We start from the raw sequence: 23,784 nt of genomic DNA on the forward strand, positions 1-23,784 counted from the left end.
ACAGTGAAAATCAAATCCATAGCCATAGAGTTTATTGAGTTATGCTTGTCTGCAGGCATCAGTCAGACAATCCATCAGTCAGGCAGTAGAATATTACACCGATTAATTGTGGTTGCTGTTGTTTTTTTAAATTCCGTAACAAGTTTTTGGAAGCATTTCAGGTCATACTGAAGGCACTTCTTGGCTTGGTTATGCCTACCAAGGCACCATGAAGCTGGTTTTAGGGTGATACTTTTGGTCAGAAAAGCCCAAACCTTCATGATCCCTAGTATACAGTACACTGTAGATTGGCTTTCTATATTGTACAGTGTTTACTATTGTATTTATCTCTAGGCGGTAGTCCACTGAGGACATCTGATGGTGTTCCAAGGAGTTCCCCTGGTAAGTACAACGAATCATGGTTGCAAGCTCAAGTACCCAACTGCAAAATAAAATACCCAATTTGACCTTTGAGTAGCTTGAGCATATGTTATTAATGCACATAACTTCACCTTCTTCATACAGTATAGTTCTAATTAAATAGCCTATAATAATTTAGTCTTCTGATGGTGTAAATGTGCTGACTCTGATTTGGCTGCTTACAGAGTTTGGATTAAACTGATTCCCATACCCTTTGTCTCATACTTCTCTACTTGTATAGTTGCCAATAGGACATAAGCTTCTGATCTTTTAACTGTTATATATTTTTTGCATTAGGTGGTGTGCCATCTGCGGCAACGCCTAGGTCCTCAAGGAGGCTTCCTAGTGGTAAGTAACTGTGTAGTACAATGGAACCCCCTTTAAGAGGATATCCCCTGGATTGTAGACAACCTTTTTATAATTGACATTTTTTTGTCCAGGTACCAAATAAACAGTACTAGTAATTTGTACATGGACACTTCTTTATAAAGATCAGAAATTATTCCTTATAGAGGTCAGATGTTAATTCCCTAATAATGTCCATCTTAGAGGGGTTCCACTGTAATTGTAATATGAGCCAGGGTGCACACTATATGTACTATGCACCCTGTATGTATATGTAATATGCAGCGTTCTATTGCTGGCTAATAGCCAGTGTTGAGTGACCAATCACCTAATGCAACTGTAACCATTGCATAAGGACATGTCTTAAATATTCCTAATAAATGTTCAGTTTAGTGATTTCACAAGTACATGTTTTAACCCATTCCTACCGAAGTTATTTCGTAAAACCGCAGAAAAACCTCAGGAAATGAAATTTTATGGCTTGTGTGATCTTTGCGCAATACGTGAGGACCCCACCCATTAATTAACACGGAATGCTATATACCATATGAAAGCCATCTTTCCCTTCTACCCAAACATCTAAAAACCTTACAACAAAACACATAGCTCACGCGCTTTGAAGTGAAGAAAGGCGCATTGTTATTCTTCGCCATAGCAGCGAAAGATGGACGCCGCCATCTTGTTATAACCCCCGGTTACATCATACTGTATATTTTTAGAATCCTTATCACGTGAGGAGTAGTTTTATTCTTAGTAGAACACACCATGATGCTCAGAGCGAAAGTTATCAAATTTAAACAGGTACAATTGTTTTTGATGCGTGTTTGTGTGTTTATAAGTATTGATAGTTCCCCATACTTGTTCTTATCGCTTTGCATTAAACTTTATTAGAAACGCCTGGGCCTACTCAGCAAATTGGTGGTTATTTCAACTTCATAGCCCTTAGGACGAAAGAGTTATGGGTCCATTTATAAAGGGCACCCGTAACATGCATTTTTTGGCAATATATTAGCCATTCGGTAATAAAGGGTTAACAACAGGTTGGTCTGCCCTTTTGTGAAGGGTATGTGCCTTTTTGAAGTCAACTAGTAATAATAGCTTAATTTTACCACTTTTTAAAACTTTTTTTGATATGTGTATTCTAATAGATTTGTGCTACCATTACAGCTACATAATGCAGTTAGATTACTACAATTGATTGTGTATGCATTATACAAGTAGTTTAATTCAGTTTCCTACAATGTCCATGTTACCAATTTTGTCTATGCAAATTTTTAACCTTCTAAGTTGTTAAGAAAGCTACTGAAGCTTCATGCTTAACCCTCTCACTGCCACTTAGATTGTGAACGCCTGTAGCATTACATTATAAACACTCTGTAACTTTAGTTGAGCATTTTAGTAGCCACTGTCCTTATCCTGTAGTGGGCACGCCCTTAAGTGAACGGGAACAGGGATAACCAGTCTCTTGTGCACTGTTACGTGGTTAGATGGTGCAATTGCATACTTTCGGAATGTCGATAACAAGCATTGTAGAGAATTCTCCAAAGACTACTAATAAAGAGAAACAGTAAGGAGAGGGATTATATAGGTTGGAGTGGCGTGTTAAACAGCGTTAGCCTGTAAAGGTGTGAAAATTCATGTTTGGTTTCACTTAGATCAATTTTTGCATTCAATAGTTATATAATGGCTATGTGGTTGCTCCTGTGTAATTAGCAACTCAATAATTGAATTCCTTGTTCTATAGCAAGTAATTTGATATATAGGTTTATAGGATTATATGATATGGTAAGTTACAGCAATTTAGAAGCAGTAGATTGGAGCCTCTGCAAATTTGATGGTGAGGGGTTTTAATTAATTATGTTATGTGTTAGTAATTACTTTGTTGCAACCGTATTACTGGCTGTAGTAGCACAACTGCATACATGAATGAATCAAAATTTACCAAGGTTAGTTGCATGCTTCCAGGAAGCACGTGATCTCCCTACTGATATATACACCTGTAACAACGCTATAGAGTGTAGCCATCAAATAATAGTCAGTGTTGAAGTCGTGTACCTCTCCTTCAGTCGGCAAAACATTGTATGCATGGTGGATGTTCATGGGTTTAAATATTTGTACAAAATTCTTGTGAGTGTGTAATATTGTTTCTTTTTACTATATAGCTACCGTAACAACAACAGTATCATCCCCTGCTGGTATGTTCATGTATGTGTATATTTTAAAATGTTTACATGCTACTAAATGATTTCATACAAATTCATGTGTGATATTGTTTGTTTACACTACTATAGGTGACCAAGTACCACCTACGGTCACCAGCCACAATTCTCAAGCTGGTATGTGTGTCAGAAGTGTCTTCTTAACTGTATAGTTTGTCTATCGTGTTTTCATATGCAAATTCTCTACACAAAGCTTCATGGCTGCTCTACATCTTTGCTCACATAGAAAAGGGATATGCCCCCTTTTACCACGAGATGATACACAAGTTCAGTCATTATATACCTGTTGCAGCATTTAGACTAGCCTCTAGTGAACTGTTTCAAATTGCTGGCTATAACCACCACTTACTACACACTATTACAACATTGCATTATAACTATGGGCTTAATAGCATGTTTAGCCATAACTCAGTAAGGAATTTACTTAACCCATTAAACCTATAGTTATAATGCGGTGTTGTCAAACAGGAAAAGTACAACATTTCATTGGTTGCTACAGCTAAAAATTTACAGTAAAAAGGTAAACAGTGGTGGCAGAAGAAAAGTGTATTTTGAGCTATAGAAAATAAACCTTCATTCAATGAATGAAGTACTGTATTAAAGTTTAACTTTTTGTTTTCATGGTGTTTTCTCAAAGGGGATGTAGCTGGTAACTGAAACCAGTTCAACAAGCCATGCATTCCGCTACAATTTACGGAGAACAATACATGGCTTCCCTACAGTATGTTATTTTCCGTAGTCCTGGAGAGGCAATTCTAACACTGAATTCTTCATTTGTAATGCTGTGTAACGAGCTGAACATTGCTCAAAGTGAAACGTAATGGCCGCTGCTCTTCAAGGCAGTAATTGATAGTGAACAATACTGTATTTATAATATGTCAATGTTTACGAAATAAGAAACGTAACAACAAATCTACACATACATGTACTGGTAGGAATGGTGCATGCTAGTGACCGATGGTGGTGGCTGTTCTTGGTCACCTATAGTAGTCTAAAGCAAAACAGTATCATACTTGTTAATTTTGTACAGTACGATACAAACATTTAAAACATACACATACATGTGCAAAATTCTCACGAGTGTGTAATATGATTTGTTTTCACTACTGTAGACCAATCATCAACTCAACCACAGCCATCCAATCCTGCTGGTATGTACATGTATATGTATATTTTTAAACTGATTGCATCTTACTGTACAAAATTTGCAAGTGTGATATTGTGTTGTTTTCAATTACTATAGGTGACCAAGTACCACCACAACTACCACCACAACCACCACCACAACCACCACCGACACCATCGGTCACCAGCAGTCGTACGTGTATATTTTAGTACTTGATCATATGGCCTTTATAGTCCTCTTATTATGTTTCTTATATGACCTGCTAAGCAAAACCCGACTAGTTTGTGTAATTCTGTTTTTGAGAAAAACCGCATTGAAATACATTGGGTAAAAAACGTGTACTAGTAAAACAATTTACGTGCATTTTAATTGCTTCAGTAAACAGTGAAACAGGGCTCAAATCAAGATAACCAAGTGACCAACAGGTTCACCTATTAATGGCGAGTAAGAATATCTTTGTTTCGTTTTAATGACACAAAGTAAACATGAGTTGGTTTACGTTGCAGTAAAATATTGTGTAAACATTGCCATTAAACAGCCTTTTTGATTAAATGCATGGGTGTATATAAGGCAAAACTGTACCTTGCTGAATGTCCCAATTCATTGTAAAGACAATGAGCCAAGTCCCATCTCCATAACTGTGAGTTATGATTGATTAAACAAGCGCCTGTAATTTTTCCCTTGTGCAATCCAGACAATTAGGCACCCACAAACATTTTTATGTATACTCCCATGAAGCCTTATACGGATATTTCTGCATTACTCTGCATTCTAATGGTTTGTGAGAAAGCTGGTACAGCAAGCTTCCTTGGTTATCCTGTAACCCTTATTTTTATTACAAGGTACTCTATAACTGCTTCATTTATAAATACTGTGATAAGCTTTCCAGCAACAGACAGTAGAATCGCGTGTATTTATATGGCTTCTCGTAGCGTAGCGCTTGTTTCAGAGTGAATAATAAGCCACTGGCACTAAAGAGCCACATGAATAATGTAGAAAACAAATGCACAATCCGTTTATGTACAAACTATTGCTAGTGTATAAATATCGGTAGCGATATCGGTCCTCCTGCTGTTCTGTACCGATACCGATATTGGTAAAAATTACCATATTGGTGGCTGATATTATAGCCGATCCGATTATCGGTACACCTCTTGTAGCGTTATGAATGATCAGTAATTCTCATATAAATCATAACCACACGAGCACATGTCACAGTTCCAATTAAAGTACAATCACGTGCCCCAATTACATCATGGCCTAATATGATTACAAATGATTACAATCAAGTTATAACAATACACATATATCAGTCAGTCCAAGTCCTCCACATCTCCCCTTTAAGTCCGATACCGTTGTGGGAGTACAATAGCAGTACCAGTCTGGGATCGGGTCATTATTTCTGAGCCTCTTGTAGTTCCTCTACTTTGCCGACCAGCAGGTAGCTGATGGTCCTCAGTATTATTATCTTCAGGTGCTTGCAAGTTCTCGGTGCTTCTGGCTTGCGGTACATTTGGGAGAAGCCTAAGATGTTGTTGGTTCCTTCGGATAGTACCAGATGGCGTATCAACCAAGTAACTCCTCGGAGCTGGTGCTGATGACACTATTCTTCCCCTAGTAGCCTCATTCCCTGATGTGACCCACACCTCACTGTCATCTGGGATAAGTGGTATTTCAGTTGCACGGTGACGTCTGTCGTAATCTCTCTTCTGTTTGCCCTTGAACTGTTGGTTTGCAGTTTTAAATTGTGGCAAATAACTCCATTGTGGAATGAGGTGCTGGTCTGTTAGTGGGAGAAGGGTTCTAAGTTTTCGACCCATTAAAAGCTCGCCAGGGCTGAGGTTGCACCACGGCAAAGGAGTACTCTGGTAGCTCAGTAAGGCTTGGCATATGTCTTCTGATTTATTGAGCAATTCCTTTACAGTTTGCACCGACCTTTCCATCTGACCATTGCTCTGTGGAAACAGAGGACTACTGGTTATATGCTGAAATTGATAAGACTTGGCAAAATCTGAGAATTCATGAGAACTATACTGGGGCCCATTATCACTTCTAACGATTTCCGGGATGCCATGTCTGGCAAAAATATTTTTCAATGCAGCAATAGTGCATGTGGATGTGGTAGAATTCATTTTCACTACCTCCGGATACCGTGAAAAATAATCAATGACTACCAGGTAATGCTCAATCCCTTGATGACCGTCATGAATCTTCTCGATGGTTTCTTTCTGCTATGCATGAGGTACAACTATGCGATCATTGTATAATAAAAGGTCATCGCACAAAGTGAGTGAGTATCTAACCTCCCAGTAAGGGTTTAGCGTTGGTTCTACCTCATGTTTGCCAGGCCAGCCATTCTGGCAGTACCACCTAACCCTGGAAAGGGTAGAGTCTGACTTTTGACCACTAACATAAACTGCTAACCTCTGCTTGCTAGCTGGAAGGGATGATATCACAGTACTAGCCAAAAGCTCTGCATCGTCTTGCAAAGAGTCATCCTCCATGGGAGTTGCTGGAGAAGTAGGTGCTCGCGATAGTGCATCAGCAGCATATAACAGCTTCCCTGGAATGTGAACAACAGTATAGTCATATTTGGCCAGGCGTAAACGAAACCTTAGTATGCGTGGGGGTAAGCAGTCCAAATGCTTTGTGTTAAGTAATCCGGACAGTGCCATCTCATTTGGGCACGACCACCATCCCAGCACACCATGAAGTGGGATTAGTGACTTTGGAAATAACCCCATTGGTCTCCATGCGACCAAGCTCCTGACGTACTTTCTCTCGTAGTGGGATTGCCACATTTCTGGGAGTACATAGAGAGTATGGAGTAGCATCATCTTTAAGCTTTATGGTATACTTGTCACCTAACGTGCCTAAACCTCTGAATAACGTTGGGTATTGTGTGTGGACAGTCTCTGAATAACAAGACACTGAATCCATTCTGTGTAGCAGACTTAGGGACATAATTGCAGGGAGACCAAGCAAGTTGGTCTTCAAGCCATGAACAACATACAGTGTTTGAGTTGAGGACTTCTGTCCATGGTGCAGAGTAGCTTGGAACTGGCCTATTACATCAAGGCGTTGGTTGGCAGGGCCTTGTAAGGATTTCTTGGGTTTCTGAAGGACTGTTTGTGGCAACAGTTTGTATGTGTCCTCAGTAATGGCAGTTGCTTCTGCTCCAGTGTCTAGCTTAAAAGTGGCTTCTGTGTGCTCGATTGAAACAGTGGATCTCCATGAGGATGCATGTTTTTCCGATGTAACTGCATCAAGAAATGCAGTATCCAAACTGAGCTCATTGCTGACATCAGTGTCTAGTGTGACCTCATCTTCCTCGGCTGTGCTATCACCTATTTCTGGTTCCACGGTTAACTCATTGATTGGGAGCCTCACGGTGGTTGAGAAACACTGGCTAGCAAAATGACCTTTTCTCTCTTTTGCAAGTGACTCCACTTGCAGGACACTGGGTTCCCTGCGGATGGGTAGCTTTGCCACATCGGGAACAGGATTTCCCACCTTGAGAATGAGCCCTGCTAGTTATGCCATCATTTCTGTGGAAGTGGGGACCCTTCCTATAGTGTGGAGGACGTCTGCTTATGTTAGCTAGATCTACTGAAGGTCGGGTACTGGAGGAATCTTGCAGCTGGCTGGTGTGTTGCTTCACAGCTTCACTCTGCCTCACTAATTTCATGGCTTTAGCCAAATTCAACTCGGGAGTCCATCTGTAAGCGTTGGGATAACCCCGCGTCACGAATGCCCACAACCAGCCTGTCGCGTAGCATTTCTTCCTTCAAATTGCCATAGTTGCATGAATCTATTAGACGAAACAGAGCTGTAATATACTCTTCGGCTGTTTCATCAGGTACTTGATTTCTTCGATTAAATCTTGCTCGTTCAAAAATGACGTTCTTTCGCACCTTGAAGTATTCGTCAAACTTGGCCATGACGTCGCCGTACTTTGCCCTCTCCTCCGTGGAAATATTAGTCGAGGAAAGAACATCATCTGCTTCCTCCCCTAGACAATAAAGTAAGGTGCTAACTTGGCGTTCTTCATCCTTTGAAGCTGCGAGGCCTGAAGCATGAAAATACTGTTCGAATCTTCGTTTCCATTTGGACCATTCATCTGGACGCTTGAAATCAAACGGGTTGGGCGGCTGTAGTTGAAACGCCATCCCACTGCTGTCACCATGTAGCGTTATGACTGATCAGTAATTCTCATCATATAAATCATAACCACACAAGCACATGTCACAGTTCCAATTAAAGTACAATCACGTGCCCCAATTACATGGCCTAATATGATTACAAATAATTACAATCAAGTTATAACAATACACATATATCAGTCAGTCCAAGTCCTCCACACCTCTAACTACTACCACCATATATAAATTTTTAGCACCCCCAAACTGTAGCATCCTGCTCCTATGCATGTGTCTAGGTTCTGGCCAGTGACATTTTAATGTACTGGAGTATTCCCAGTGGCTGGCACATGTCTCTAGAAATCCACTGCAAATCAGTGACATGGCTGTGGCATAAACGTGTTACTACTGTACTGTATTGATGGTGAACTAGCTTCACTGTGTGTATAATTGATTAAAGATTATCAAAAATTTGTTTGGGGTACAAGCATCACAGCCACCATCATCTCCCCAACATATTGGTGAGTTTCTGATTGGCTAATATTCATTCATTGAATGTTTTTCACATTTTAAATTCCTATTGTTTTTTGAAAATAGGACTGGTACTAATGCTGTGCATATGTATATAACAACCAACTGAGTTGCAGTAATAAATATTGCAGGCCTTCAAAATGAAGTGTAGGTTAGAGACCTACTGTACATCTTCATGGATTTTAAAAACTGGGCAAAGCAAGGTTTTTAAAATGCACAAAGATCTGAGGGTGTGGTACCTCTCACAGACTTAGGAAATGTATGCATTCTATATGGGCATGTAAAATGGAGTTATTGTGGGATTGGGTATATGTTGTACTGAAATTTAAAATAATCACGGAAGACTGAATGTGCTCTTGTTGAAATGTTGAAAAAATCGAATCTCGCACTGCTTCCTTTCACAAGGTAGACTTGAATCTGGCACAGTTGGGAAATGGCAGTGATCGATAATGTCGAGCTGCCAGTGCCTATGATGTCACAGCAGTCTAAAGAAAGCGTGTGTTGAAGAAGTAACTTGTGTGGATTTATACAATTGGAACAATTTTATTGTCACAAGGTGTGCCTTCAGTGGCGCCATAGTAGACTGAATAGTACGAAGGTTTTGAGTGTGGATTGCACCTACATTACACGTAGTGTAAAATAAAGTTTCCACAAGGAAGCTTACCCATTTAGGTCTTTGTAAGGTTCATTCATAGTTCAATAGGAGACCAAAACAGCCTTAAAACACTCTAAAAACAGATGGGCACTACACAGAATTTTTATGATATTTCTGGACTTCTCTTTTCATCGTAACAAACGTACGTACAGCGTTAGATTATACTTCTCGTATTTGAATTCTTTTAGGCATATGCTTACAAAATGAATGGAGTGGTTAACCACATTTTACCCTGGATGACTGGCCACCCACTGCAGGGAACCTGCTAGCAGATCTCCTAGTGGATTTTAAAGCATCTTGCTCCAAAAATCAAATGCGTACCATTTTCTAATAGTACCGGGTCTACCTAACTACTCAGTGCTTGATAGTCAGACAACTGCCATAATTTATTACTCTAGGTCTCTACAATTTATACACTTGAATGTGCATAATTCAACAAAATTTGTGCTTGCAAAGCTACACAGTACACATGCCACAAGTCAAAGCTGCCAATCAGACAGGTGGGCTTGTGCTTCAACCATCACTGTTTGTCTAGGATTTGCTCGTGGTCACCACAAGCCATAAACAAATTACCTACATGCCAGAGCCTTTGACACCAGCCCTAGCTGAATAGCTAGCCACAAGTCATTACTACTGATCAGTACTTTTATCGATGTGTTATAGTCCCTACTCTAGTTGAATAAAATTCCAAATTTTTTGTGTACTTGTATCAAATAGCTTTGTTACAGTTACTCACTCTTCTGTTAAGGTAATTATATCGTACTCATGCATTTTGACGACCATAGAGTGACAGTTTTCTCTCCTTAAGCTATGTTGTATTACAGTCTGAAGTGTATTTATTTGGAAGCAATACATGAATGCTGTAGAGAGTCATGACTCCTGTATTTCAAGCAGCCTCAGTGCAAAGCTTACCTTTGTGGAAGTTTACTACAGGCTTAGCACAGTTTCTATATATGTGACCCGCTGAACAAAATCCCAACTAGTTTGCATAGCTAATTCTGTTTTTGAGAAATACCTCATTGAAATACATTGGGTAAAAAACGCGTACTACAAAAATAATTTAGTGTGCGTTCTAATCACTTCAGCAAACAGTGAAACAAGGCTTGAATCGAGACAACTAAGTGACCAACGGATTCGTCTGTTAATGGCGAGTAAGAATATCTTTCATGTCAGTGCCATGAAGCAAACATGAGTTATAGGCATTTGTTCACGTTGCAGTAAAATATTATGTAAACATTGCCATTTTAAAGTTTAAACAGCCTTTTAGCTTAAATGCATGAGTGTATGTAGGGAAAAACCGCACCTTGCTGAATAGACAATGAGCCAAGTCCCATCTCCATAGCTTGTTTTCTTCATGAGTTATGATAGATTAAATGAGCGCCTGTAATGTTTCCCCGTATAGTCACTGTACAAATCAATTGTTTTGCACTTCCTGTTGTCTATCGCTATAACTCCACAACTATTCACCAGTCTTTGACAGCCCATTGGTTTTTCCCTCTGGATAACAAAGAAGTTATAAAAAGAAGTTTGATAAAAACGCAGGTTTTTGCTCAGTGGGTCACATATTTCTCATATACTGTTTGTTTAATGTTTCTGCTCATACCGATGTATGCTGACAAGCATACATAAAGTACACACGTAGACACATGTTTTAGGAAGAAGAATTTTGGAAGGTTGTGATTTACAACTGCATTTTAGTGTAATAGAATAGTGTACAAAATTTACTTCAAAATGTTATGATTGCCTGCAGACTTTTTAGCAGACACCAAGCATTACAAGGTGGTGGCACTCCAATATATCCTGTACTCTGATCTTTGTCCTCGGTCAAAACGAAAGTCAAAAGTCAAGCAAGAAATTTGCAATACAGTGTAGGTCAAAAGACAAGTTTGATTGTAAAGTGAATGCCACAATTAATACTTAACATAACTATAATTTTTTTTTTACGAAAATGTACAAAAATTTGGTCAAGAGTCGAGCATGGATTTTAATGTAAGTCAAAGATCAAGGCTTATTTTTCAAGTTTGACCACATTGACCGAGGATGAAGGTGGGAGTACAGGATATATTGGAGTGCCACCCCTTACACTATAGCATGCACTCTTTCTGTATGGGAGAGTACACCATCAAAATATTCCTGTAATGAGTGCAGCATAATATCTTTATTATTCATCCTCTTTTTTAAGTTTGAACGTACATAATGTTAAGTGTGTGCAATTATTTTATTAGGGGAGGCTGATGAGGCACCTGCAGGCTCTTCTAGTTCCACTGCTGGTATGTTTAGTTATATAAATGTATCCAATAAAATGATCATGGTTTGTTTACTAGGTGGCCAGCCACCACTTGTTGCCACCAACATCCTAACTACCGGTATGTAATGAATACTAAATAGTGGTAGACCTCTCTATTTGAGTAGTGATTGTTCTATTTATGTTAACTTCTTTGTGTAATTATTGAGTGTACCTTTTTACTAGGCTCACCAGAGAGAACTGGGGCGCCAACCAATTCTGATGCAGGTATGTCACATGTAGTTATAAAATATATCTAATAAAATGATCATGGTTTGTTTACTAGGTGGCCAGCCACCACTTGTTGCCACCAACATCCCAACTACCGGTATGTAATGAATACTAAATAGTGGTAGACCTCTCTATTTGAGTAGTGATTGTTCTATTTATGTTAACTTCTTTGTGTAATTATTGAGTGTACCTTTTTACTAGGCTCACCAGAGAGAACTGGGGCGCCAGCCAATTCTGATGCAGGTATGTCACATGTAGTTATAAAATATATCTAATAAAATGATCGTGGTTTGTTTACTAGGTGGCCAGCCACCACTTGTTGCCACCAACATCCCAACTACCGGTATGTACTGAATACTAAATAGTGGTAGACCTCTCTATTTGAGTAGTGATTGTTCTAACTTCTTTGTGTAATATTTGAGTGTACCTTTTTACTAGGCTCACCAGAGAGAACTGGGGCGCCAGCCAATTCTGATGCAGGTATGTCACATGTAGTTATAAAATATATCTAATAAAATGATCATGGTTTGTGTACTAGGTGGCCAGCCACCACTTGTGGCCACCAACATCCCAACTACCGGTATGTAATGAATACTAAATGTGACCGGATTTGCGAAAAGGTACCTTTTCCACAGATTTGACATACCAGCAAACAAAATGTCATAACTGTTGACTCCTTGAACTGATTGACTTCTTTTTGTATCAAAATGTAGCCACATAATGTAGGCATACTCATGGAAAATTACAGATACGTGTTTGCAGTGATACAAAAGTTACAAAGTTTGAAAATTGAAAAAATGTGTCAAATTTTATGTGTGAAAAAGGTACCTTTTCGCAAATCCGGTCACAAATAGTGGTAGACCTCTCTATTAGAGTAGTGATTGTTCTATTTATGTTAACTTCTTTGTGTAATTATTGAGTGTACCTTTTAAACAGCGTTAGCCTGTAAAGGTGTGAAAATTCATGTTTGGTTTCACTTAGATCAATTTTTGCATTCAATAGTTATATAATGGCTTTGTGGTTGCTCCTGTGTAATTAGCAACTCAATAATTGAATTCCTTGTTCTATAGCAAGTAATTTGATATATAGGTTTATAGGATTATATGATATGGTAAGTTACAGCAATTTAGAAGCAGTAGATTGGAGCCTCTACAAATTTGATGGTGAGGGGTTTTAATTAATTATGTTATGTGTTAGTAATTACTTTGATGCAACCATAGTACTGGCTGTAGTAGCACAACTGCATACATGAATGAATCAAAATTTACCAAGGTTAGTTGCATGCTTCCAGGAAGCACGTGATCTCCCTACTGATATATACACCTGTAACAACGCTATAGAGTGTAGCCATCAAATAATAGTCAGTGTTGAAGTCGTGTACCTCTCCTTCAGTCGGCAAAACATTGTATGCATGGTGGATGTTCATGGGTTTAAATATTTGTACAAAATTCTTGTGAGTGTGTAATATTGTTTCTTTTTACTATATAGCTACCGTAACAACAACAGTATCATCCCCTGCTGGTATGTTCATGTATGTGTATATTTTAAAATGTTTACATGCTACTAAATGATTTCATACAAATTCATGTGTGATATTGTTTGTTTACACTACTATAGGTGACCAAGTACCACCTACGGTCACCAGCCACAATTCTCAAGCTGGTATGTGTGTCAGAAGTGTCTTCTTAACTGTATAGTTTGTCTATCGTGTTTTCATATGCAAATTCTCTACACAAAGCTTCATGGCTGCTCTACATCTTTGCTCACATAGAAAAGGGATATGCCCCCTTTTACCATGAGATGATACACCAGTTCAGTCATTATATACCTGTTGCAGCATTTAGACTAGCCTCTAGTGAACTGTTTCAAATTGCTGGCTATAACCACCACTTACTACACACTATTACAACATTGCATTATAACTATGGGCTTAATAGCATGTTTAGCCATAACTCAGTAAGGAATTTACTTAACCCATTAAACCTATAGTTATAATGCGGTGTTGTCAAACAGGAAAAGTACAACATTTCATTGGTTGCTACAGCTAAAAATTTACAGTAAAAAGGTAAACAGTGGTGGCAGAAGAAAAGTGTATTTTGAGCTATAGAAAATAAACCTTCATTCAATGAATGAAGTACTGTATTAAAGTTTAACTTTTTGTTTTCATGGTGTTTTCTCAAAGGGGATGTAGCTGGTAACTGAAACCAGTTCAACAAGCCATGCATTCCGCTACAATTTACGGAGAACAATACATGGCTTCCCTACAGTATGTTATTTTCCGTAGTCCTGGAGAGGCAATTCTAACACTGAATTCTTCATTTGTAATGCTGTGTAACGAGCTGAACATTGCTCAAAGTGAAACGTAATGGCCGCTGCTCTTCAAGGCAGTAATTGATAGTGAACAATACTGTATTTATAATGTGTCAATGTTTACGAAATAAGAAACGTAACAAAAAATCTACACATACATGTACTGGTAGGAATGGTGCATGCTAGTGACCGATGGTGGTGGCTGTTCTTGGTCACCTATAGTAGTCTAAAGCAAAACAGTATCACACTTGTAAATTTTGTACAGTACGATACAAACATTTAAAACATACACATACATGTGCAAAATTCTCACGAGTGTGTAATATGATTTGTTTTCACTACTGTAGACCAATCATCAACTCAACCACTGCCATCCAATCCTGCTGGTATGTACATGTATATGTATATTTTTAAGCTGTTTGCATCTTACTGTACAAAATTTGCAAGTGTGATATTGTGTTGTTTTCAATTACTATAGGTGACCAAGTACCACCACAACTACCACCACAACCACCACCACAACCACCACCGACACCATCGGTCACCAGCAGTGGTACGTGTATATTTTAGTACTTGATCATATGGCCTTTATAGTCCTCTTATTATGTTTCTTATGTGACCTGCTAAGCAAAACCCGACTAGTTTGCGTAATTCTGTTTTTGAGAAAAACCGCATTGAAATACATTGGGTAAAAAACGTGTACTAGTAAAACAATTTACGTGCATTTTAATTGCTTCAGTAAACAGTGAAACAGGGCTCAAATCAAGATAACCAAGTGACCAACAGGTTCACCTATTAATGGTGAGTAAGAATATCTTTGTTTCGTTTTAATGACACGAAGTAAACATGAGTTGGTTATGGTAATATGTCATGTGGCCCAAAAAGCTGGCACGCAACACCATGAGTATATTGATAGGAAAAAGAAAACATGACATTCACGCATTATAAAGTACCTAGTAAAGGCAGAGCCTGTAAACCAGAAGGCCTTATAAAGGCCTAAGATGTTTATATTAACTGCACTAAGTATGGCATGTGTAGCTCCGTGATCTCTTATGCAATTGGTTGCTACAAGAAGTGCCTGTAAAGTAAGGGAGCCTACTTATGAAATTTGAAGAAAATTGCTGCAGCCATTTCTGAGATACCATTGGCCAAGGTTTTGTTTCTTCTACTTCTTTTTGCACACTTTGCAAAATCTGCCATAAAATACAAATGCATACTCTGATCAAGCTAAAAATTAGCACACTTAAATGGCTCATTAAAACAGTACCAAGTTTGGAGGGAACCCCATAAAGAATCACGGAGTTATGACTGATTATTTGTGTAAAATAGGATCGGACTTATGAGGAATGAGCTAATGGCACTTTGTTAACTTATAATATGCAGCAGTTGAAGTGGTAACAACAAATTCATACAGCTTCACAAGCAACTACAGTAACCCTCAGTGCTCCAAGGGTTAATTTATGGGATCAAATAAGTAAAAAGTAGTGAAAAAAGGCAGCAGGTTTCCTTCACCTGAAGGACATTTAATCCAGAACACTTTTGTTTATACACAGTGGAACGGACTGAAATGGGAGGTGAAAGTATAGAGTAGTTGGGGCTCTTGAATCATCCATATTTTTTGTGATGACTGGATTGATTGGGCAGGTGCTTTTCCTACTATTCTTTGTTTATACGTTTATATCACTGTATAACAGGGTGAACATAGCTGATAGCAAAGCATAATGGTTATTTCACTTTCAAGTCCATAGTTTATGCCTGGGGGTATGCATTCAGACTAACTCAATTGTGACTGCTCTATTAGAGTATCTCAATCTTTGGGTATAGTTTTTACGGTTGCAAGTGGTTATATTTTCAGCTGCAGAAGATTATCCATTTGAGTTTTACAATTCCAGGAATTACTCCAGGAAAAATTTGGGAATGGTTTTGGGAATAATTGGTGAATAATAAAAGAATTGCCACAAAGAATAATATGTAATTTAAAAAGCATAATGTACTTGTTTCTCTGCTTTTTATTTCTATGATCCCTAAATTGAACTTTAAATTCCTAATTTCCTTATACTTGTAATAGATTAGCTTCTTCCTGTGTTTGTTCCCTTTGATAGTCAAAAGTATTGAATGATCCCAAGCTATGCAATAACTGATCTTGCAAACTAATATGCTTTTATGGCTATAACTTATGGCTTCTTGCCACATTGCTGCAGTGGTGGCTACAGGACTCTTCGTTTGAGTAAAAGCCTCAAAGTTTTAAATTTTAGTGACTGAAGTTAGTGAAGCAAATACAGTTAATCACGGGAACCTTGTAATGTTTGTTCTAACTTAATTATCCTTATAGCGAAAATTAAAATACCCCTATTAAGATTAATCCAAAATATTTCCTTTGGAGGGATTTTTTCTTGCATGTGCATAATTTACTGACCAAACATTTAGAGCATTAAAATTGATTAAATGCAGTATGCTGAAATTTTAATGTATAAAGCCGTAGTGCTAAGTGCATTTTTAGTTCTTGTGGTTGCTGTGTTGTGTATCAATATGTTCCTGTATACACAATTAGTATGAAGGTACCTTTTCATGCACTAATGGTCACTGACCAGCCTAGGAAGCTTGTATATTTTCTGTTTGCATTTAGTATACTGTTATTTTGCATTCCCAGATTCTGAACACAACATCATCATCGCCTATCCCAGGGAGCCCACACTCCATTGCCCAATCTGCGGGATAGATTACCCAGGCCAGCAGATACAACCATTCATCAATCATGTTGAATCACATGAGGAATCTTGTGAATGGTTGTATCTGTGCTGTCTCTGCGGTTACCATGTCACAACTGAGAATGGCATGATTGCACACTTCGCGGAAGAGCATTTGGCAGAGTTGGTGGAACTGCCAAGAGGCTACTTCATACAGGGCACCGTTTTAAGCCTCCTCGATCCAGGTAAATCAACATATTCACCAGCCGCTAGCTGTGCTGGTATGTGCATATTATAAATGTGCTCGGGTTTGCCTGATATGGATGTATACCCTTGCCTCAGGCGTTGTGCCCCCTTGGGCATTCAGTGTACATAAAAGGCAAATCCGCAGCCACCATGTATTATACTAGTATATTAAAAATTATAAATTTAAAAATGAAGAAATTATAAATTTAAAAATGAAGTAGGGTTTCAAGCTATAAAAAGTAGTGAAACAAGAGATGACCAATGGTAGCTATTACAGCACAGCTCGGTGTTAAATCCCTTCTTTGGCATGGTATAACAATTATTTTGTGTTCAATGCCAAAGTAGGGATTTCCCACTGAGCTATGCTGTAATAGCTACCATTGTTCATCTCTTGTTTCACTACTTTTTATAAACCCTACTTCATTTTTTAATTTATAATATTAAACTAGTTTATTTAGTTTTTTTGTTGAAGCATACAGCTAGCTATAAACATGTGACTGTTTTATTAGGGTGACTGCTGTATTAGAGTATATCTAGTCAGCCTGCGAAGAAATGCTTGCCCCAAAAGGGGTGTGGTCATCGTGGTTTCGATCGATTATTAGACTAGAGTATCTCGAATCAGCCTACCAAGTTGAGGGTGTGTAGTCACAAATACAGCTAGTGTAAAAGGGGCGTGGTCATCATGGTGTCGATCGATAGATCGATAATACGTAGAATAAAGAATGGGCGTGATCTCGTTACCTATCATGGAGTACTGGTACCTTCGTACAGTCAGGGGCCGTACAGTAGCGTAGTCTAAGCGCCTTAAATAATTTTGTGGCATCTATTATGCTGCTTAAAGAAAGTGTTGATATGGAAAATTAACGCCTCGGTATGGTTTCGTTGGATGAAGAATACAAGCAGCCTGATTGAAGATAAAAGAAAAGACAAGACGCACACAGTGCACACTTGTCAGAACCCCAAAAGGCACATCCCACCGGTGAGTTTGCTGTTGTGGCGTAAAATGGTGACCGTGCATTGCTTCTTTTGGGCTCTAGGCTTGCGACTGTGGTCAGTGAGTGAGTGAGTGAGTTAGCGAGACGAAATTTCGAGTTTTGACGATTTTAAAAAAATTCTATATCCGGCCGCCAGTAAGTGTTTTTTTTGTTTTTAACATGTTAGATGGACTAATATTATTCCGTAGAGGTGATTTTCGTCGCGTAAGAAGTTTCTAAGCTGGTTTTTAAGGACGTTATTTTTGGTGGCGCAAGTCACTTTTGATGCAAACCCTGTGTATATATGAATTGTGTGAATTACATGTCACAAGCAGTATGCGAGTTATCAAAACACCAATGTTTTGAAGTGAATATATAGTCAGCACGGAAGCTCTATAATATCAAAGATTACTGGCTTAAGACAATAATATGCAGTGACAAGCTTGTCATATTTGTAATTCATTAATATGTTGCTAAGCACTGCTAAAGAAATTTGAACCACAAATAATACACTCTAACATGTTTCAATGCTACTCTTCATTTTTAAGATTGATGAGTATACACCCATATATGATCGTTATGGCTGTAGTACTGGCTGTAGTACAACTGCAGATATCATAAATAAATCAAAATTTACCGAGGTTAGTTGTATGCTTCTATGAAGCACATAACTGTTTTTGATAGATTAGACACGCCAGTATATGGTTACAAAGCTTTAGGGGAAAACCACCTTCGCAAGCTGCAAAATCTTAAAGTTCTGAATCTTTGTGTCAGCACTACTTTGCAAATGATACAATATGTTTGGCCATAACACAGTGAATAATGTGCTTGACCTCTCCGTTGATCTTGCTACTGATATATAACAACAGTAAAAAGTGCAGCCATCAAATTGTAGTCATGTGTTGAAGCCATGTGATGTAATTGTTAATGGGTTAAAAATATTTGTGACCAGCTGAGCAAAAACTGGCCATTTTTGCATATTCCTCTAATTTCATTTTATTACATCTCTGTAATCTATGGTAACAAAAGAGTGCACAGCCAAAGTTTCAGCCTTTTGTGATGAATGGTGTTGGAGTTTTAGCGTTTGACAGTTGGAGCAGTGATAGATTTGATTTGTACAGCAATAATACTGGAATGAATAACAGGTTCTTAGATAATCCATCATAACCTACAATTGAAACAAACTATGAAGATGAGACTTGGCTCACTCTGTTCACCATAAACTGGTAAATCAGTGATGGTATAGTGCTTTCCCTGTACTTCTACAAGTTGACAATGAAGAAGGCCATTCCAACTAAGAAATAATGACTGTGAATGCTGTTTTTAATGCATTGTAAATAAACGCCCATAACTCACTTATCCTTTGCTGTGCCAACACGAAACTTAGACTTCCTTACTCTCCATGAACAAGCAAATCCAGTGGTATATAGGTTTTATTGATTGGAGCTTAATTTCAATGCATACGAATGTGATTAAGGCGTGTGTGAATTTTTAATGTAGCACGCGTATTTTTTACCCATTGCATTTCAATACAGGAAAAATTGAATTTTGCAAAAAAACATCCAGTTTTCACTCAGTGGGTCACATTTGTACAAAATTCTTGTGAATGTGTAATACAGGTGTGTTTGTTCGTCAACAGCTGGTACGTATGTACATGCATGTGTATATTTTAAAGAGTCTGTATCCTACTGTACAAAATTCACAAGCGTGATATTGTTTTGTTTTCAACTACTATAGGTGACCAACTACCACCATCACCACCACCACCACCATCACCACCATTACCACCATCACCACGATCAGTGACACAGTCACCAGGTATGTGTATGTTTTAGTTCCTGATTATGTACTTTATAGTCCTCTTAGAGTATATATATACACCGTAAACTCTGGTTATTGAGTGCATGCACTTATAATTTCGGAGGAATTATTTGAGAAATACACTACGCTTGTTAAGCATATGCGCTTAATAAGTGATTGTAGCAGGTTTCTGTTAGGAGAGTATTACACATGCCCACCACATTTTTCTAGCAATTTAGGTATTAGTGTTCAGTATATTAGCTTACTACAGTCAAGAAAACAACAGTCCTGAAAAATCAGGTGCAGCTATCGTTAATACAGGTGCAGCGTTAATGTAGGTGGTAGTATCTGCTAGACACTTGCCTGGCAAAGTATCGAGTGTACTGTAACACTTCTGGCTTGTTCTTTCTATATAGTACTAGCTTGCAGAAGCAATTTCAACTATATGCGCTTAACAGGAAGTGTTTAGCACAAATATTCCATATACACTTAACAAGCAATATGCGCTTAACAGCTGTATGCGCTTAATAACCGGAATTTGTGGTATATGCTTAAACAATGGCATATACCCTTTATATATCAAGACACACAGTAGTATGTCATGTGGCCCAAGAAGCTGGCCCATGCAACACCATGAGTATAATGAGGTATGTTACAAGCTGTTTATGGCAACAATTGGACAGCCTAAAAGTTGCCAAAATTGGCAACTTTCGGCAACCCAAACTTCAGGCCACCCAAAGTTGCCAACTTCGGCAACCCAAAGTTGCCAATATTGGCAACTTCAGGCCATCCAAAGTTGACTATATTGGCAACTTCAGGCAACCCAAAAGTTGCCAATATTGGCAACTTTTGTGTTTCTTTGAGCAACCACAAATGACGCTCAAAGTATCCAAACTTGGCAATAAATGTACTTTCTTTTATAAAAGATGATAGAGAATTTGATTGTGGGATTCGGTTATCCACAATTGGTAATTTTGTGTGACAAATTCTTAGAATTGCCAAAAATGGCAATTTTATAAAAGCGTGTGCAGTAGCTGCTGTTTTTTGGCAATTATAACAACAGTCTAAAAGTTGCCAGTTTTGGAAACTTTGACACTTACAGTTTACTGGTATTAAGCATGAAAGTGAGCATTACAGTGTTAAAGTTCACAAAGCTGCTAACTTAACTAGAGGTCCCTCAAGAGGCTTTCACACCATTGGCCAAACGTAAATGTAAGAGGACCATTAAAAAATGCATTAGATATGGACAACATTAATTATAATTCTGTTTGGAAAATGTACATCAACTGTAGTTATAAATAATATTTCTGTTGAATCTTAAAGATACGTAAATTGTAGAACAGTGCGTTGCAACAGTAATCACCATATATATCGTACGGTTTAGATATACATTGAGCCAGCAGGCATAAACTACAATAATTATAATGCAGAATAGGGTATTCTAAATTTGTGTTATGTATATTTTGCTGCCAAATTTGGCAATATTGAGTCAAACCTTTCACCATCTTTTTGGTGAACTAGATCACAAAATCTGCTAATCCAGTTGCCAATTAAGTCCAAGTTCTCAATTTTCTTAGTTAAAATTGAGTTGTATTGTCGGAATACAAAATGGATAGGTACAAGCACAGTTTGTGGATGTTCAAGCTACCAAATTTGGACTATAATTTTCAGTTTTGGGGCAACTTTTGGCTTGCTTCCAAAAGTAGCTTAAAGTGAAACCTCAGAAAATTGCCGAAACTGGCAATTTGTAAGCAATACAATAGTTTTGCAACCTTTAAAAGTTGCCAAATGTGGAAACTTTTATTTGCAAGAAATTGCCAGAAGTGATAATTTTAGTATGCATGAACAGTCCAATAGTGGGCATCAAATTTTGCCATTTTTGCAAACTAGATCCCACAATTGATTTATTCATTGGTCGTCATAAAAAAGAGTACATTTATTGCCAGAATTGGTAGTTTTGAGCACCATTTTAAACTGCCAAATTTGGAAACCATCAGCAGTTTCAGGCTTGGCAACTTTTTGATGGTTTCCAAAAGTTGCCAAAATTAGATATAAAAAACTTAGTTACCAAAACTTGCCAAAACTGGCAAATTCTTAGCAGTCCTATAGCTTTGCATTACACTGCTTTATAAAGTTGCCAAAAGTGGTAACTTTTGTTTGCAAGAAGTAGCCAAAATTGGCAATTTTTAGGCTGTCCAATAATTTCCAAAATTGGCCTTGTAACATACCTGGTATAATGCAAGAACTGTATATGCTGTGTAGCATTAAGAGTATCAAGGTAACCATCTATTCAAATGGTACTTCTAAATTTCTTGGTAATGAAAAATTGATGCAGACTCATAGCAGTAAAGTTTTAGGGCACAATTTACTAGGTAGCTCATCCAGTCTGTTTTACCTTTGTACAGTATCTTATCATACAGTATGATAGTGCTGTATGGTAGGGAGTCTAGGGACCACAAAGGAGTAGGTGTGACCCATGAAAAAAATCACCCAAAATCCAGCCTCATTTTCCCCACACGACAATGAGACAGTATTGGTTGGGAAAAACTAAGCCCTAACAAGCCTTGAGATCGACCTGAAATGCTTTCAACAAATTGCTACAATTAAAAAATAAAATAAATAATTTAACAGAATTTTCTAGTGACTGACTGACTAAGCAATTGACTGATTCCTTCAGACAAGTGTAACTCGATAATGGCTAAGGCTATGGGCTTGATGTTTTCACTGTTCGATGTCACTTCGGCTTGACAGGTGCCTTTCGGCATGCTGCAGTATGTACAATGTATTCTTCATGGACTTACCAGTGTCCTCCTTTGTGTCCCATTCATCTTTGCTGACAACAGAAAGTGTCAATTTGGCAGTAGCATGTAATGGCTTAACACTTCTTATTGTTTTACTGTGATTTATTGTCACACACCATTCCAGCTTGTTTCAGTACTTTTTATCAATGTACTATGGTCCCTACTTTAGTTGAACATTCCAGGTAGGAAGCTGGACATAACTGAAAATTCCAAAAAATTTTGTGTACTTGTACTAATACAAACTTCTCACAAGTATGTAATTTAGTTTGTTTTCACATCCAACACCATCAACAATCAACTCATGATCCACAAGTATGTGCATATTTTAATAACTTTGCATACTCAGTGGAATTTTCTTGTGACTTACTGACTGATGCCTTCAGGCAAGTGTAACTCCATAAAGGCTAATACTACAGGCTTGATTGTTTGACACTTCTAATCAGTGGATTTCTTGTGATTTACTGACTAATGCCTTCAGACAAATGTATCTCTTTAATGGCTAAGACTATGGACTTGATTGTTTTACTATTTGATGTTTCCTCAGCCTGTTGACATACTTCAGTACATACAATACATACTTCATGGACTTACCTGTGTCTCCTTTGTGTCCCATTTATCTTTGCTGATAGCACAAGGTGTCTATTTGCAGTAGTGCTGCGGATGGTTTCCCTCTACAGAATTTGTCCGAGTTTTCTGTTGTAACTGGATTGATTGCAGATAACTATATCGTATGTGCTCTGTTTGTGTAACACTGTGTAATGGGCTGAACATAGCTGAAAACAAAGTGCAAAAACCACCTATAATAATGTGACAACAGTAAATAAACAAGTACACTAGGATCAGGGAAATAAGCAGCGAGGTAATGGAGGTGATGCACCTATACCTGAGGATATACTAGTGGACACTTCATCCCTATTTCAGACTGAATTAGGAATTAGATGTCCACTACTATATCTTATGCTGTAGGAGGTGGCCTTTCTTATTTACCGTGACTAAAATAGAGGCTTAATGTCCATTAGTACTGTATATCTTTATAC

At 38.0% G+C, this 23,784-nt stretch overlaps 2 protein-coding genes across 2 annotated transcripts in view; one reads left to right on the plus strand and one right to left on the minus strand.

Annotated features, from left to right (window-relative positions):
* Positions 1 to 5,429: 5,429 nt before the first annotated feature.
* On the minus strand, positions 5,430 to 6,764 carry LOC136243374 (uncharacterized). The gene is made up of 3 exons (XM_066034891.1): positions 6,514 to 6,764; positions 6,393 to 6,465; positions 5,430 to 6,320 (listed from the first exon to the last, which is right to left on the minus strand). Exons 1-3 carry the CDS (start codon positions 6,762 to 6,764, stop codon positions 5,430 to 5,432), a joined length of 1,215 nt encoding a protein of 404 aa, XP_065890963.1.
* A 3,119-nt stretch (positions 6,765 to 9,883) lies between these two features.
* The window catches only part of LOC136243375 (uncharacterized), a 31,358-nt gene continuing 17,457 nt past the window's right edge, over positions 9,884 to 23,784 (plus strand). The window contains exons 1-13 of the mRNA XM_066034892.1: positions 9,884 to 9,914; positions 11,640 to 11,684; positions 11,739 to 11,780; positions 11,885 to 11,926; positions 11,985 to 12,026; positions 12,131 to 12,172; positions 12,231 to 12,272; positions 12,368 to 12,409; positions 12,468 to 12,509; positions 13,418 to 13,450; positions 14,587 to 14,625; positions 14,718 to 14,792; positions 19,884 to 19,964. Of these exons, the coding sequence (XP_065890964.1) occupies positions 9,884 to 9,914; positions 11,640 to 11,684; positions 11,739 to 11,780; positions 11,885 to 11,926; positions 11,985 to 12,026; positions 12,131 to 12,172; positions 12,231 to 12,272; positions 12,368 to 12,409; positions 12,468 to 12,509; positions 13,418 to 13,450; positions 14,587 to 14,625; positions 14,718 to 14,792; positions 19,884 to 19,964 (598 nt within the window). The remainder of the gene's footprint in view (positions 9,915 to 11,639; positions 11,685 to 11,738; positions 11,781 to 11,884; positions 11,927 to 11,984; positions 12,027 to 12,130; positions 12,173 to 12,230; positions 12,273 to 12,367; positions 12,410 to 12,467; positions 12,510 to 13,417; positions 13,451 to 14,586; positions 14,626 to 14,717; positions 14,793 to 19,883; positions 19,965 to 23,784) is intronic.

Source organism: Dysidea avara, chromosome 13 (genome assembly GCF_963678975.1).
Source record: "Dysidea avara chromosome 13, odDysAvar1.4, whole genome shotgun sequence".
In the NCBI taxonomy this organism is placed as follows: Eukaryota; Metazoa; Porifera; class Demospongiae; order Dictyoceratida; family Dysideidae; genus Dysidea; species Dysidea avara.

What these genes read in the sequence shown, in the direction of transcription:
- LOC136243374 (XM_066034891.1), bottom strand. Translation starts at nt 6,764, where the DNA reads ATGGCACTGTCCGGATTACTTAACACAAAGCATTTGGACTGCTTACCC. An exon ending in CTTCCAGCTAGCAAGCAGAG is followed by an intron (nt 6,466 to 6,513) that starts GTTAGCAGTTTA and finishes TACCCTTTCCAG; the next exon opens with GGTTAGGTGGTACTGCCAGA. An exon ending in CGCTAAACCCTTACTGGGAG is followed by an intron (nt 6,321 to 6,392) that starts GTTAGATACTCA and finishes CCTCATGCATAG; the next exon opens with CAGAAAGAAACCATCGAGAA.